Source organism: Leptinotarsa decemlineata, unplaced genomic scaffold (assembly GCF_025532065.1).
Source record: "Leptinotarsa decemlineata unplaced genomic scaffold, Ldec_3_MD MMD2_tig00000199_RagTag_RagTag, whole genome shotgun sequence".
Classification (NCBI taxonomy): Eukaryota; Metazoa; Arthropoda; class Insecta; order Coleoptera; family Chrysomelidae; genus Leptinotarsa; species Leptinotarsa decemlineata.
Window position 1 is genome coordinate 5,521,438 of NW_027412544.1, and position 16,306 is coordinate 5,537,743.

Genomic DNA, 16,306 nt, shown 5'->3' on the forward strand with positions numbered 1-16,306 from the left:
TCTGATCCTTTATCCCTCACAGGCGGCCTTATATATGGGGCTCATATTTGGTGGAGGTACTTAATCGAGTTCAAGGTATCCCCCTGTATATTAATCTGCCGCGCTTTAGTAAATCCCGAAATCCTCGCTTGGACTCCCCTATTATTAATTATGATGAACTCAACTACAGAACTTCATTATTCCAAAGATAAATTAATCATTTCATTGTAGTATGGCTCACACATAGGTCGGGTCACATTTTTTTAATCAGTTTTTCTTTATTTATGTCTGCATACGAAAATCCCCCTTTTAATAATTATATTACAGAGGATGAAATGTCTCTGTTGTATTTATGTTCGATTTATTTTATGTTATGATATTCATGTTATGAAATGCTGATGATGCTACTACCTATATGTGAGCGATTCTAGAATGAAATAATAAATCAATTTTCGAAGCATGATTAGTTGTTAAGTTTGTTATAATCAACAAATTTCACCCTCTTGACACTAACACTACGAAGGACTGGATTACGGATGTGATTCGGCCGTTATTCTGCTTGGTGACTCCGATACAGTAGTTGGTAAAGGCGCCTATCTAGAGAACAAAAGAGCCAGATTGGAATACTAGTCGAGACACATTTCAATTCGATTTTTCTAAAATATAGTATCTAATTTCTGTTTGAATTCCACTAGATATATGTCAACATTTTAATAACATTTTTCAATGCTAAGTTGGTCGCCTTGATATATAGTGAATTCGAATCCAGGTTTTTGCTCTCAAACATTCATTAAGGCGAAGGCCAATTGATCTCAAAGAGTTGTTAACTTAACCTACCCAAAAACCAGAGGCTAACACCCCAGTCTTCGATTCCGTAAACTAAACCCCTTGCCAAGATTCCGGATCCGCCTTTGAGTTGGGCACATGAACGTACCTGACCTAATTATCACGATAATATTTGCCTCATTCACGGTCTACAACCAAATGAAATAAAAATATTGAAATGTTGGTTTTTTGACAATAAAAAAACCCCACCCACCAAATGAAACATTTCGCATGGCAACCACAATTTATTCGATTATATGTTTTATCCCTATACATTTACATTCAGAATTTGGGGTGTTTCTCTTTCCGTCAGCGCCACCCAGGATCGAAGTGAGCCCTCCGTAAATTACAGAGCATCAGCCATCCGGGAGTCTGGATGTGAAGTCTGGAACAAAATCTCACGCACACAACACACATTCGTATACAAAAATTTGTAGAGATTCCGCGGGGTGAAACTGACTCTCTGAAAACTCATTATTTTGGAATAGTGAAAGTGTCAATTGACGAGGTGTTCAAAATGTAATTTTGTTTTGTGACAAAATTTGACTCATGGAATATCGCATTTGAAAGGTTAGTGTTTGTTTCTGGGTTTTAGAACAATTGAGTTCAAGCGGATAAGTATTTTGAGATTTGATTGGCAAAATGTAATATGTTTATCCTGTCAAGTGCGTTTATCCAACATTTGAAATGTTTGTTTTTAATTCAGACCAAATTAACTCTGAAGGTATTCGTCGAAAAAATCTTGAATATATCTCAATGAATGTTATTTTTCACACTTGATGAAACCTGTTGATGTAATATCCGTTGTTAATTTATATAGGTAGATAAATTGAAAGGTTAAATTCTAAATCTATTTTTTTGTTAATTAACCATCAAAAATAGAAATGGGTCATTTACAAAAAATAAGCTTTTTTGTTGCTTTTTTGTGTTTGATAACAGTTACAGTAATTCAATTAGTTGAAAAAATGTTTTGAAAACTGGTGGGTATCCTGAGGTTAGACATAAAAGGATGCTGATCCTGTTGATAAAATTGAAAGAAAATATCTATTATTCACTTTCTTGTAAACTTTTCGACTTCAAATTCAATCAGGACCAAACCAATTAGACTTGTTACTGAATTTACGTAACATTTTATTGTTGATATGTGCCGAGCTGACTTTTTTGTTAGATAAAATATTTTGATAATTTTTAAAGTATTATTTTATTATCATTTAGGTGAATTCTATCAAGTATCTAGTGTGAAAAAACCAGTGAAATATTTTGATTGAAATATGCAAGAATATCATATAATATCAAAATGACCAGTTCAAGTCTTTTTATAGAATTTTATTTACACGTAGGTGATCATACAAATGTAAGTTAATAAAAATCACAATATATTGAGTAATAAGAAAATAACGAGTGATAAAATCTGATAATTCCTCTTCCATATTCTCCGTTTCACTATCACTGTCGTCATTTAAATAAATAATGAATTTATTTCCACCATTGATATGGAAAGTGTCCAATCTCCATATAGTATTTTCAACTCAAATTACTTTGTATTTCATCTTTCCTCGAATTTTTATTCGGTACTTTGATGAGCTGTCGCGAATGATAGGAAGCGTTGTCAAGAACTATTACACTATTCGCATTCAAATTTGGGGTCAATGTGTTTTCAAACCATTCCTCAAAAGTATTAGCTTCCATGTTCTTATGATAGTCAACATTGCAATCCTCAAGTTTTTTTCCACCTAATTTCAAAGAATTCGGAACCCATCCTTTACTTCTTCCGCGATGCACAATGATTAGTCGCGATCCTTTGTTTGCAGACATGATAGGCGTACACATTCTCGAACCAGTCGAAACATCAGTCCACCCTTTCGTAACTGTGTCGTGAGTGTCATACCAAGTTTTATTCAAATAGAAAATTTGCCGTTGTTCTTGTCTATATTTAGTTATTTGTTCTAAGTATTTGTTACGCAATTCCACTATTCTTCTGCTTTCCATAACTGCTTCACGTTATGGAAAGAGTCGCAACAGTCGTATATTGTTTTTTTTTAATGATTTTATTAGATAAACATCTAAAGGTTTTGGTAATCAAGCATCAAATCGCGTCTTGCGTTCATAAGGTTTGTTTTTGATTATTTTACGTACAGTTGAGAAAGGAATTTCGGTCAAATTTGATGTTGCTTGTAATAGTTTTTTTCCCTCGAAACCAAACTTGATATGTAGATTCTTATATACATTGTGAAACATACTCTCTGTGTTTCAACATTCCAATGCATCCGAATCTTATTCACTGGTATCTCTTTTTCGCATTGTTCACCAGCGCTATTGGAATCACTACACAGGAAAAAGTATGCGTTGTTATCACACTCGTTATTACTATTAGTACTTGTCCAAGGACGCCACATTTTAAACAAATAACAGAAATTTTAAGTAATTATAACTTATAACACCAATATCAAATTTCATCACTCAAATCGCGATCAGTTCCTGAACTGAACATTGACAACACGACTCTTCTAACCATCCTCACATTCTATTGGTCACCGTGACATGACTTCAAATTTAATTTTATGACTCTTCAGCCAATCATAAAACTCGGTTAGTAAAAATTGTCCAATACGAACCGCCAATTCTTCAGTCCACGTGGACTAATTCGTAGCGGCATTATTCCTTTGTATTGGTTTTTTTGGCCTTTGAGTTCTCCGAAGCTTTAAGAATTACTATATCGGTTACTTCGACTATACCAATACTCTGATAGATATCAAAACTTGTCTGAAGACTATATCAAAGAGAGGTACATACCGCCGGCAGGTATTTACCAGAACCTACGGTTTCCATAATACCGGATGTTTTCTTTGTAATGCTTCTCGCAAGCGGCGTATAACTTCAAGATAATAATCTTTATTGTCCGTACAACCATTTAGCAATAACTCCTGATGCACTACGTCACAGTATTCGAAGAAAACAGTGAGTGATTGAACTTTGCGTGCTTTTTTGGTCTTGGCTTTCCTGGGCTCTTTCATTGGGACGATTTGACTTTGATTTCGATGTCATAACCATATAAGTACTCATGATTCGTCACCAGTTATAACCTTTTTAGGCAAATCTGGATCGCCGTTGACGTCATTCAACAATTACTGAGCGATGGTCATACGACGGTTTTCTGGTCAAAACTCGGCAATTTTGGAATGAACTTCGCTGCCATATGCTTCATGGCCAAAATTTTAGAAAAAATAGTGATTCAATGATTCTCCTTAACAATTTTCTTCGCTTTCTCAACATTTTCATCGGTTGTTGATGTGCTGGGGCGTCTAGGATGAGCGTCGTCATTCACATCTTCTCGACCTTGTGTGAAAAGCTTGTACCACTTGTGAACATGTTTCTGATTCGGAGTACAATCACCGTATGCCACTGTCAACATTTCAAGTTTACACAAAATTTGATGCTAATTCTTTGATACATTTTTTCGATGGCAAAAATCGCCGAACACGCAAAACATTTCCAACATTTATGCCTCTAACCAACAAAACGAACATGCTATACAGCTGAAACCGTGAACATATAAACGAGACGAATGCACCGATATAAAAAATTACAAAAAAAATCGCTAATCGAATGTACGCGAAACATTCATCTTATTTTTTGAACAACTCACTTTTTGAAACGAAAATGACTACTCATTTCGTATTGTTTTCTTGACTTCCCAAGTAATAAGTTTAATGATGCTGCATTTGCTAATTCAGTGACTCGTATCTTTCAATGATTTCGAGATATCAGGTACATTCAGTGCAATTAAATCATTTATTTCCAGAAGTATCCACTAAGAATCAAAGTGTCGTCTTCCTTCTGTTTTGGATACGCAACATGTTATTTAATTCCTCAAACTCCACATCCAGTAGTTTTATCTCACCGCTGAAATTCATTGAGAGATTTTTACTGAATTAATATAAACTGTTTTCTCTGTATGTTTAGTTTTTGGCCAATATTAACAGTTAAATATAATAGATGTGTGCACCTCATTAATTTCAGTCGATATACAGTCCATCGCTCGTCAATTTGATAGTAACAACCAATTTGGTCAGTAGTAGTCAAAATAAATAAACTAGGTACGTCGATACATTTGCCACACAGTTACCAAATCGATTCGAATAATTTTTCTCTGTTAAACTTGATAGATAGAATCTATCTTTGGACCTTTGGCGTAAAATAAATCTATTTAAAATACTTTTCCCACACCGAAACAAAATATTATTAATTTCACTTTTTCAATATTCTCACGTGCACATAAAAATTTACCGCAAATGCTTGATCCCCATTGTAAAAATATCTTTTTATTATCTTTTACTTGATGAAGATCCATAGTAATTTCAAAAACTACACCTCACGATTTGATCTCCACAAAATTTATTTAAAAAATATATCACAACATGTTTCTCTAGCACAGTAGCTTTCTCAAGTGTATGAGAAAGCTACTCTGCTAGCGAAACATGTTGTGATTATATTTTTCAAATAAAGTTTGTGGAGATCAAATCTTGAGTTGTAGTTTTTGAAAAAAAAAATGAAAAATATGAGACCTGTATACATAATTTTTATTCATGGAAGGTGACAATACCCAAAAAAGTCAATAAAAAACTGATTTTCCTCCACGAAAAATGACTTTCGTTCATTAGCTTTTTGTATAAGTACCCAGGATTAAATCTTGTTAGCAGGAGTTCCCGTCTCTTAAAACGGGGGCTGCCGGTCAGAAAGGTCGACATGTTTTATAACATACATGGAAAAATGGGGTTTATTTCAATTGAAACGGGTATATTCGTAGAAGAGATTAGTTTTTGGCAATGTCTATATTATGAAAGTATTTTTCGTTCATGTAACTCAATGTTCATGTGAAAGTAGTTATTGCGGAAGGGCTTTTTCTTCTAGTTCGTATCTGAAAGTCTATGCACGATCTACACATCTTTGTGGAGAGTTAATGAACCTAATTGCTTTCTTCCTTCCTTTGGACATTTCACATCCTATCTTTGTAGGAAGATAGAGAAGTGAAAGCTAAAAACTTTCCCCAGAAACTTATCTTTCCTAAAAATATACCCCCTTCAATCCAAACAAGATTGCCTGTGACTGGGATTAAATCAAATAGGCAAAGTAAGTAAATGTGGGTCATCCGTGACATGAACAAGTGCTTCATCTTGTAATATTATCCAGAACGGTGCTGATGAAGTAAAAGTAATGAGACAAGTGTCTCATTCCCAAACATCGAAGTCCTTCATTTAGCATTAGATAATTCCATGTAAGTTAAATTGCATATCGTAACTCTTTCATATATTATATTATGTAGCATTTCCATGAATGTTTGGAGTACAATCCGAATATGAAAACTGAATTTTCGTTCATATGTTTATTTGAAAGTAGTTGTTCCGAAAGAACTTTTAATTCCAATTTGTTTGTGAAGGTAACCTCTATGCATGATCTTCCCACTATTGTGAAGAGTTAATGTTGAACTTAATTCCATTTGAAATCGGGGTAACTACTAATTTATTCTGCAACTATTTTAATATTTATTTTCCTGTCCTATCTGCTGCTTAACTTGCAGCCATCTGAGTGATATGGTAACAAAGGCACTAAATTTTGGTGACGTTAAAATTTCAATCACACTGGAAAACACTTTTTTCTAGAGAACATAAAAGTAGCAAAAACATTTAATTATTGCAATACATTTACAATTTCTGTACTACGTTTCAGAAAAGTGCCCTACAAAAGTATTCTGCTGCCAAAACAGTATCGATTCCAGTAAAAAATATGTGATTAATCCGCAATCGAAACTGACGATTTTATTGCAGCTATCTAGCAATTTATCAATTTGAAAAAGATGCAGTCACGATCAAAAATATGTTTCATTAACCGATTGCAATTATTAGAAACGTTCTATTTTCGAACATAATAAAAAATCAGTGGAGTACGAATTCTTAACACAGCCTGTGTATCAAATTGAGAGAATAGTTGTGTGAGCTAATAATTTACGAAGCTCTAGAATAGTCTAGAATAAATTCATGATGTACGTTGTCAGGGTGAGAGAAATGGGTAAACGCTCACAGGTAACATGGCACTCATGGCAGGAGAGTGGGTCAAACTCGTCATAAGATCGATATTTATTTTCCGGTCCTGAAGAACACTTCTTGGCTTCCCCCACTGTGACTGTGAGGGAATATACAGTGCATTTCTTTAATGCTCCCCCCCCTTTTATTTTTTGAACGAGTCAACTAAAAACTAGAAATTTGGGATAATGAAATTAATGCTGGAATACTTTATTTTGAAGTGAAATTGCCAGATGAAACTCTCAAGATGGCGACTGAACGCCATCTGGGAAAAAAATAAATAGAAAGGGGGGGTCTTGTGACACACCATTTTGAAGCTCCTGTCGAATACTTCACAACCGTAGAATATGAAGTCAATATTTTCACCTAATACAAAATAACGAAACATTTAATAATTTTTTGGAGACAAACCCATTAATATCGATATTTCTAGAAATATTCCTTTTTGCCATATGGCGGATATATGGCAATTCCAACAACCCGATAAGGTTTGTTAAGTTATTTTTTGTTTATAAAAACGGCAAAAAATGTCAGTTCGACAACGAACATCATTGTTCAGTTATATTCTCATTTAGCGCGTCTGCGTTTGCTGGGACTGCTCTTTATTTAGATATTGCTCACATTTCACAACACAAAATTAAACTAATTGATAATGATATTTCCCTTGTTTCAGTCCTTAAACAGATCCCTTGGTTTTTATCTGATATAAAATTTCTTTTTTATTTACTGTTAATCCTTTTCCTAGAAATGTAGGTATATACCTGATAGTGTGACGTCGACTACATTATAACTTCTTAGGAATGGATAAAATCTATAGAATCTGTATTATTACTCTTTTATGTTTATCTAGGGTGAATATTATACAAAAATATCATTATTTATTATATTATTGAAAAAGTAATTTCCAAATAAGGAGTTTTTATAACAGAAATTCGAAAACTGTCATCAGTGTTGAAACAGACCTAAATATTTAAATTATAATAACAGCTCAAAGAAATAAAAATTAATAATAGGTTCGTTCCAACCAGCGTCAGAAACAGTTTATGACAGTCAGGATTCTGCGCAGTAATGTGATTGCGTTCCAACGTGAGTTTCCAACCATCAGTAAACTATCAGTTTTCTGTTCCATCCAAGATTCAAACCTGTTCGAAATCTATCAGAATGGTTTGAGGATTATCTTCTAACCATCAATCTGACGCATACGTATTCCGTATTACTGTTTCTGTTTTATGTTCATGCAACTTACAAACAACATAACCTGCAAAAATTGTTATAAAATAAATTATGTATTTGCTGGCGCAGGAAAAATTGGGAATTCTTTAAGTGAACCTATAATATGAACATCTTTAATTACACAAATTAATTATTGCGGTGACCTCCCAGTTTCATGTTGATAAGTAAATAGAATAGAGATATAAAATACTGCAACCTTCTTTTACTCTCCAGATATACACTTGATTAGATTTATTTTTAAAGAATTGAAGGGGTTATATTTTTGGGAATGACATTCGTTGTGGAATGTTTGAAATACAAACTGAGTAGAGAAAAGTATCTTCTGTATAATTCAGTGTTCATATAGAAGTATTTGTTTCGAAAGAATTATTTTCTTTCGTGTAATTCAATGTTTATATGAAAGTAGCTGTTTCAGGAGGATATTCTTTCAGTTTGTGTCTGAAAGTTACTTCTTTGCATGATCTACACATTCAAATTGATTACTTCCTTCCTTTCTTTGGAATATTTCCTCATCCCTTTTTTTGTATTAAGATGGAGTAGTAGAAAGCCAAAAACTTTCTTTCCCAAATTATTTTTGAAGGTTATGTTGAAATTCCATGCCAAACTTCAGTTGAACTATCAGCTGTTCCAATCAGAAATTTCAAATTAATCAGAAACCAATATTTACCAGACATGTGCGTTGTCAACGATTTACAAACAGTTGGAAATCTGTTTGTGACTCAAGGTTGGAACGAACCTATTATTTACTCTACTTATTATTCAACTATAATGTTCATGAATGTTAAGCTCTCTCTATCGTACGGCAAATTCAATCTGTCGTTCCACAAAACAGATCTGTGTACGCAACGTTTCCATTTATAAGATTTGGTCGCAGACTATAAATCAATTTTTTTATATTCATTCAATAAACATTGATGCTGTTGAATACATTTCATTAGCAGGAATTTTGACCAATGAATGAAACACGTTGTCCGTTATTTAATGATCATTTAGCTGCGTGTGTATGATTCAAATAGAAGATGATAACATATATAATATCACATCCTGACAACAGTGTTTTCGTGAAAATGAACAATGAACAATAATATTATAATGTATATATAGTTCATAATAATTTTTTTGGTGTAACTCGATATTTTTTGCGGAATATGAATACATTAACCTTAAAATTACCATGAAAATTTCCATTTATTAGGTATAAAATTGAAATCATTGCTCTAAAAATTTTTTACCTTGCCTCTTTAATTTTTTTGAGCTCTTAACAATACAGTCCAACATTTTTTATGAAGATTCATTGGCAGGCTCTGGATTCGGCACTCCACTAATTATGTAATCTATTACTACTACTATTGAAATCATTCTAGTAGAACATTCCAAATACAAAACTTTTGGTCAACACTGGTCATTTTTAAATAGTATGTAACATTGAATTACAAGGTCGTTGTTCTTGCTACAAATTAAAATAGATATAAGCGTAAGAGACGTTCAAAAACTCAACAGAGCTAATATTCATAATGTTCTGATGAAATTTCCGCTGTTTCAGATACTACCTCAAAATATTAAAGTTTGTTTTTTTATAAAAATAGTGTTCATGCTATAGGTACTGATATTTTTCTGCTGATAAATTGGCCTGCTCCATTGAGAAACGTTAATGACACATTCATATTTCAGTAACATCGTAAACTATCTAAATTCATTCTACTGGAAAACTCGATATTGAAATTTTTCATGTAAACTCATCAATATGTTGACTGTTTACAAATTTTATGCTATTTCACAGAAACATTAAATCGCTCTGGAGTAATGAAAAGTACACACAGAAACGATTGAAGAAAAACAATATATTAGAATAAAGTCAACTAGTAAATTTGAAGTTGTTATTCCTGTCTTTCATGTTTTGAGGATCATAAATTCCTTTCCATTTCAAATGTTGTGTTTCGTTTTTTCAATGTTATACAGTAGTGCGAACGTACAATGACACAGTTGTTATGGAAAATCATAATATCTAATTGGAAGTAATACAGGAATATGATAATATAAAATAACAAAAGAATAAAATAATGTAAAATAATGAATATGTATAGTGGATATTAAACTGTTAAGATATCAAAATACCTCTTTTGGCTTGATGTACCAAAAAAAAAACGTTTCGAAGATTTTTTTCAAAAAAAAAATACATTCATACTACAAATCAACAACTATATTGAATAATTTCGGTGCCATTTCTTCAATGCCCCCCCTTTTATTTTTTGAACAGGTCAACTCAAAAAATTGAAATTTGGCTCAGCGAATACTTCACAAACCTAGAATATGAAGTCAATATCTTCACCTACTACAAAATGGCGAAACATTTAATAATTTCCTGAAGACAAACATTATATCGTTACTTATGATGCACTGTTTGGAACCTTTGGTGTAGTAATGAATATTACTGGGATTTTTTCCCAACACCAAATCGTTATTTTTAACACCTCGACACGTGTTTCGATCACCAAGTGATCATCTTCAAAGAGGAAGATTAAAACTAGAAACTAATGCGAGCTAACCCTATTTATGCTATATAGGTAACCCATTCAAATAAACCATCCAGGCGTACCAACCATACAGGTATACCAACCTAAATTAATTGTTCAATTTTGCCTTACTAATATTTTACAATATATGTTTATATAAAACTATTTTCAGCTAAATAAAAATTAATTTCACAATATTACCTATCCAAATTTATTTTTGCAATGTGTCCTTATGTAGTAATCAGTAAACCCAACAACATTATTTTATTTTATTTTAACAAGCTATATAGTATGCTCTTTTGTATAGGTCTGTCATCGTTATCGATAATATTATTGTGTCTACTTATTTCTACACTTTCATAGGCATCTAGTTGACTGTTGTTGTTAACTTGTCTAACTAATCTTAATGAACTGAAAGTCTATGGAATGGTTTTGTTGCAAAATATGATGGGCGACTGCTGATTTTTCAAGTCTTCCATATTTTAAGTGTGCTATGTGTTCCTTATATCTTACTTCAATAGATCTTCTTGTCTGTCCACAATATTTTGCATCGCAGTCCTTACATTCAATTTCGTAAATTGTCTTTTGGACTTCCCAAAAGGCTCTGTAGTGTATGAATTGTTTTAGAAACCACCTTCATACCTAGTTCCTTGAAAATCTTTCCAAAGTTCCTCGTATATTCGTTTAATTAATGTCACGAATGAGTTGGATCTACCAACTGTCATCGATGACAGTTAGCGATGACATTCATTCCTTCATTTGATTCAATCCCAGCCATAGGAATTTTGTAAAATTGGAAGGGCATATTTTTAGAAGAGATTGATTTTAGGGAAAGACAGGTTTTGGCTTTCTACTTCTTCATCATCATCAAAAATTGCTTTCTTTCTTCGGAAGATTTCCACATTTTTTCTGTATAAAGATAGAGAACTTGAAAGCCAAAACCTTTCTTTCTCAAAAATTAATCTCCTGTGAAAATATACCCCTTTCAATTTAAATTTATTTTCTCAATATCACCCAATATATTTTTACCATTTTAGGAACGACTCATTGAACTGGACATGTGATAAATACAAAAAATACTCAAGACCTCAAAATACCTTGATTAGGATCTACCCTAATTACCTATATATTCCAACGTCAAAAAACAAATCAAATGAAGGAAAATTATTGAAAGCTCTATGGTTGTTGAGCAATATTTCCGAATTCTTAAATCTATTGATTTCTAAGCTTTCTAAAAAATGAGTTCAGAACATTTCTCTTTCAAATTCGACTCTAATGAGTCGTAATCACGATTGAACTCGCTCAAAAGATGGTTTGCAAATGTTGAATTGATGTTCACATTCAAAAAAACTGCTTCTATGTTCTTTTATTTTTTTAGAGAAAGTTCTGCCGGTTTGGCCAATATAAATTTTGTGACTATTTCAGTACATTATCTTATCAAACAAAAAATTAATCATTGTACAATTTTCCATTATCATTTTCGAAAGCATAATGATTGAGTTAGATATTTTGAATTACATGTGAAATTAGTGACTTCAATTGATATTTTTATAGAATCGAATTTATATATTGCCCGAAAAGTTTGTCATGGAATTCAATTCCAAAACTGAAAAATATTTAGAGCAGATACTTTTTTTCATACCGAATTTCAAAACTGACGAAATCACAAAACTGTTAATATTTTTTTTCAGGTCACATATAGACTGAAGGCACAAATGAAATAATGAATATGTCGGACAAAGCGGTATCAACGGAAGATCTCTGCATTAAAGAAGGAATCAACAACTCGGTCGTCAAAGTGGCAAGATTAGAAGCAATACTTCATACATTAGTTGAAAGCAAAGTGGAAACCTTGAAAAAGGACAATCGAAAATCATCAAGTGTTCATTCTAGTCCAAAAACAATTCTAAACCGTCTGAGATTAACCTCTTCTTCCAGCCAGAGTACTAAAGATAATGAAGGAGAAGCCGAAAATGAGAACGAGATAAAAAATACCACTGGGCTCAGAAAATCGGAGATTGGACATATGGGGCAATACAGAAAACCAGGTAATCCTCTCTGATTTTTTGCTGAAAATTTAAATTGGGGAGGAGATATTTATCAAATTTTCATCTAAGGATCTAAAAATCGTGAAAATATTTGGGTGGTGAAAAAAATAGAGCGAAGAAAATAGGTTCGGAGACAATCTATTGATTTGAGTATCAAATTTTTTTCAATTTGACAATTATGAATTACAACTTTCTTCGCAAATTTTTCAAAATGTGATTATATGAATATTTGACTGTAGAATTGACTGTATATTGAGAAAATGTTATTCATTCTGTATTAGATCAGTTAAAGTATTTGTTTATCATAGTAGTGTCTGTCACCGAAATGTGTAAACAATGGGTGGTTAACTTAGTAGATGTCAATCAGAATATTTCAATTTGTATTGCTTTCATACTTCTAATAAAGTTACTATAGCGGTCTTTCTGGTTATAATAATAAGTACTTTCTTGAAAATTACACAGCGAATCTTAAAAAAAATCTGCTGATTGCCTTTGCAATAATGTACCTACATCTAGTCAAAATTTGCATTACCTACTGTTGATAAATCTACTGACCTATTTCATAACCTTGAAGTTTGAAATCTGTTTGAAACCTGTTTTTCCGTTAACCAGCTGTCGCACCCCTACGAAGGAAAACCCTCAGAAGTCGAAACTTGTGCGAGCTAAGGATTAACAAGGATTTAGCTTTTAACGTGTGAATCATAACACGTATTTGGATACTTCAAACAATGTGATTGTGTATTTGTGGAGTACTTCATAACTTTGTCATCATATGCAGCAGTGGTTATCCATTGTTAGCCTTATACAGGGTGTTAATTAAGTATGTACCATAAATTTAACAGACGATTCTTTAGGTAATTTTAAGACGAAATGTTAATATAAACATGGGTCCGCAAAGCCTTTGTTCTCAAGATACAGGGAGTTAAAATAAAAATAAAAAAAAGTTATTCGTAAATATCGTAAATATCCTTTACCTAATTTTGTTGTAATTTGGCAATGGTATTTAAAACATTAAGGAGCTAATTTAGCCCGAACGTGATTCAATTTATTAAGTCCAGTGGCGTCTCGAGCTGGATTTGGACGAATATTTTTGACTTAAAAATGTACGCCACAGACTTTTGTGCAAGTTTTATCATTTCATTGGATTGAGCAATTAGAAATACAACTTTTTTGTCTCCTGAATTTTTTTCGTATCTTTCTTAGTTTTTGAGAAAAAAAGTCGACCTAATTGTATATCCCTGGACCTCACAAGGAGTAATATGGGGAATTAAATGTTACTTTTGCAAATTATATAATATCAAACATAATAACAAATATTAAATAATATTAACATCTAGACTAACGAATTGCACTAAATTGAGTGTTGGAAATGGCCTCCTTCGGCTTCAATACAACCGTCTAGCCACCGCATCATTGAATTTCGCACTCTTCTGAAAATACCTGGCGTATTTTTTATTATGTCACATGAATTATTTATTTTATTCCGTAAATCCTCTTCATTTTGAATAGCAGTTTTTTATACCAACGCTTTGAGGTGTCCCCAGCAAAATAATCTGAGGGATTCATTTCTGGCGAGCGAGGTGGCCATGGGTGTGAGCCTGCTCTCACAATCCAGCGATTATGGTAATTTTTCAATCAAAAATTGCCGTGCCACTACACTAAAGTGTGGTGGAGCACCATCGTGCATGTACCACATACGGAATCTTTCCATGACTGGAATTTCTTCTAAAAGACCAGGTAAAACAAATTCTAAAAACCTTCGGTATTCTTCTCCATTAAGTCTGGGTGGAACGAAGTGAGGCCCAATGAGATGGTCACCGACAATTCCAACCCAAATATCAAAAGAAAACTGTTCTTGAAAATTATTTTCTATCAAGGCGTGTGGATTGTTTTCGGCTCAAATGTGATTGTTGTGGAAGTTAATAATTGAAATGCGAGAAAAACAAGCTTACCGCGTAACCAATTAGAAAAGGCTAGTCTTACAGGCAAATATCTGGGCAGAGCTTGCACACGTTACATGTTATAGGGATATAACTGCTGGGCTCTTAAAATCTGCCACACTGTGACATGGGTAATATTCAGTTCTTCAGCTATTTTCCGAGTACTGGTATGAGGATTTACTTCAATCTCATTTAAAACAGCTTCTTCAATTTGAACTGTTTGTATCGTTGCAGGCCTCCCAATGACAACCGTCGGTCTTTTAGAGCTGCCTGTTTCAGAAAGTCGTGCATGGAGACGTACAAAAGTTCTTTTATTAGGCACTACACGCTGAGGAAATCTTTCATGGTAAATGCGTCTTGCAGCATTCGAGTTTCCGTGAGCCATTCCATAACAGAAATGCATATCTGCCATTTCACTGTTAGTAAATCGAATCATGTTTTACAAAAATGGTTCGAAAAATAACCACTAAACACACTTTTTATAACAATTATAAATTAAAAGTTTATAAAGTTGACAACAACTGTCAAGTTGTTTATTAAATGCTGCAATCGTTTTCCAGGCAACCCTTGATTATTATTTATGGTATTTTCAGAAGAGTGCGAAATTCAATGATGCGGCGGCTAGACGGTTGTATTGAAGCCGAAGGAGGCCATTTCCAACACTTAATTTAGTGCAATTCGTTAGTCTAGATGTTAATGTTATTTAATATTTGTTGTTATTGTTACATAATTAGTAATGAAAAATTGTAAAAATAATAATTTCCAAAAGAAACATTTGATTCCCCATATTATTCCTTGTGAGGTCCAGGGATATGCAATTAGGTCGACTTAATAAATTGAATCACGTATCGAAACCCTGTATCTCAAGAACGAAGGATTTGCGGACACATGTTTATATGAACATTTCTTCTTAAAATTACCTAAAGAATCGTCTGTTAAATTGATGGTACATACCTAATTAACACCCTGTATGTTCAATTACCGTATGTTCAATTACTGTATGTTATGGAAAGCTGAAGCCAAGTCATTTCTGACTGGCAAGGGGATAATACTCCAAAACCAGTGCTTTTTGGTGATCACCTCAAGTGGAAGTAATATATATCTACATAATATTCAAATAGTTTAAATATGTAGAAAAACAATCAACAATGTAGAGTTTGATGAGAACCACGTGATTTCAATTGTTATATGAAAGTAATCCCAAACTATCAATCACTCAACTTGGTACAAGAAATTCATGATTCAATCAATGAGAAAAAAGGTGTTGTGGGACTGATCGACTTAAGCAAATCTTTCGATACTTTGAGTATTGAACTAATTTCTGAGAAAATCTCCAACATTGGCATCCGAGGCAATATAAATGAGCTTTCTTGTCTGACCGATATTTCAAGGCGAAACAGAGCAATACAATATCAGATGACTATTCTGTAACGAGAGGAACTCCACAAGGTATTATTCTTGGTCCAGTGAAATTTTTCACTCCACATCCAAATAACATAAGTTATTACAAAATTTACCTCTGTGCCGATGATACGTCTATCATTTTATCGAGCAAAACTTTGTAGTAAATGAATACCCAAGAATTCAGTAGCTGATGTTATGGGAACAAACTCATCAATAATGTAAATAAAACGGTCCTACAGATCGACAACCCCTACACAATTTCTAAGACAATGATTGATTCACTT

General features: G+C 33.0%; 1 protein-coding gene across 1 annotated transcript in view; it reads left to right on the forward strand.

Annotated features, from left to right (window-relative positions):
- Positions 1 to 1,008: 1,008 nt before the first annotated feature.
- The window catches only part of LOC111507925 (uncharacterized), a 47,940-nt gene continuing 32,642 nt past the window's right edge, over positions 1,009 to 16,306 (forward strand). The window contains exons 1-2 of the mRNA XM_023163309.2: positions 1,009 to 1,374; positions 12,322 to 12,678. Of these exons, the coding sequence (XP_023019077.2) occupies positions 12,354 to 12,678 (325 nt within the window). The 5' untranslated portion in view covers positions 1,009 to 1,374; positions 12,322 to 12,353. The remainder of the gene's footprint in view (positions 1,375 to 12,321; positions 12,679 to 16,306) is intronic.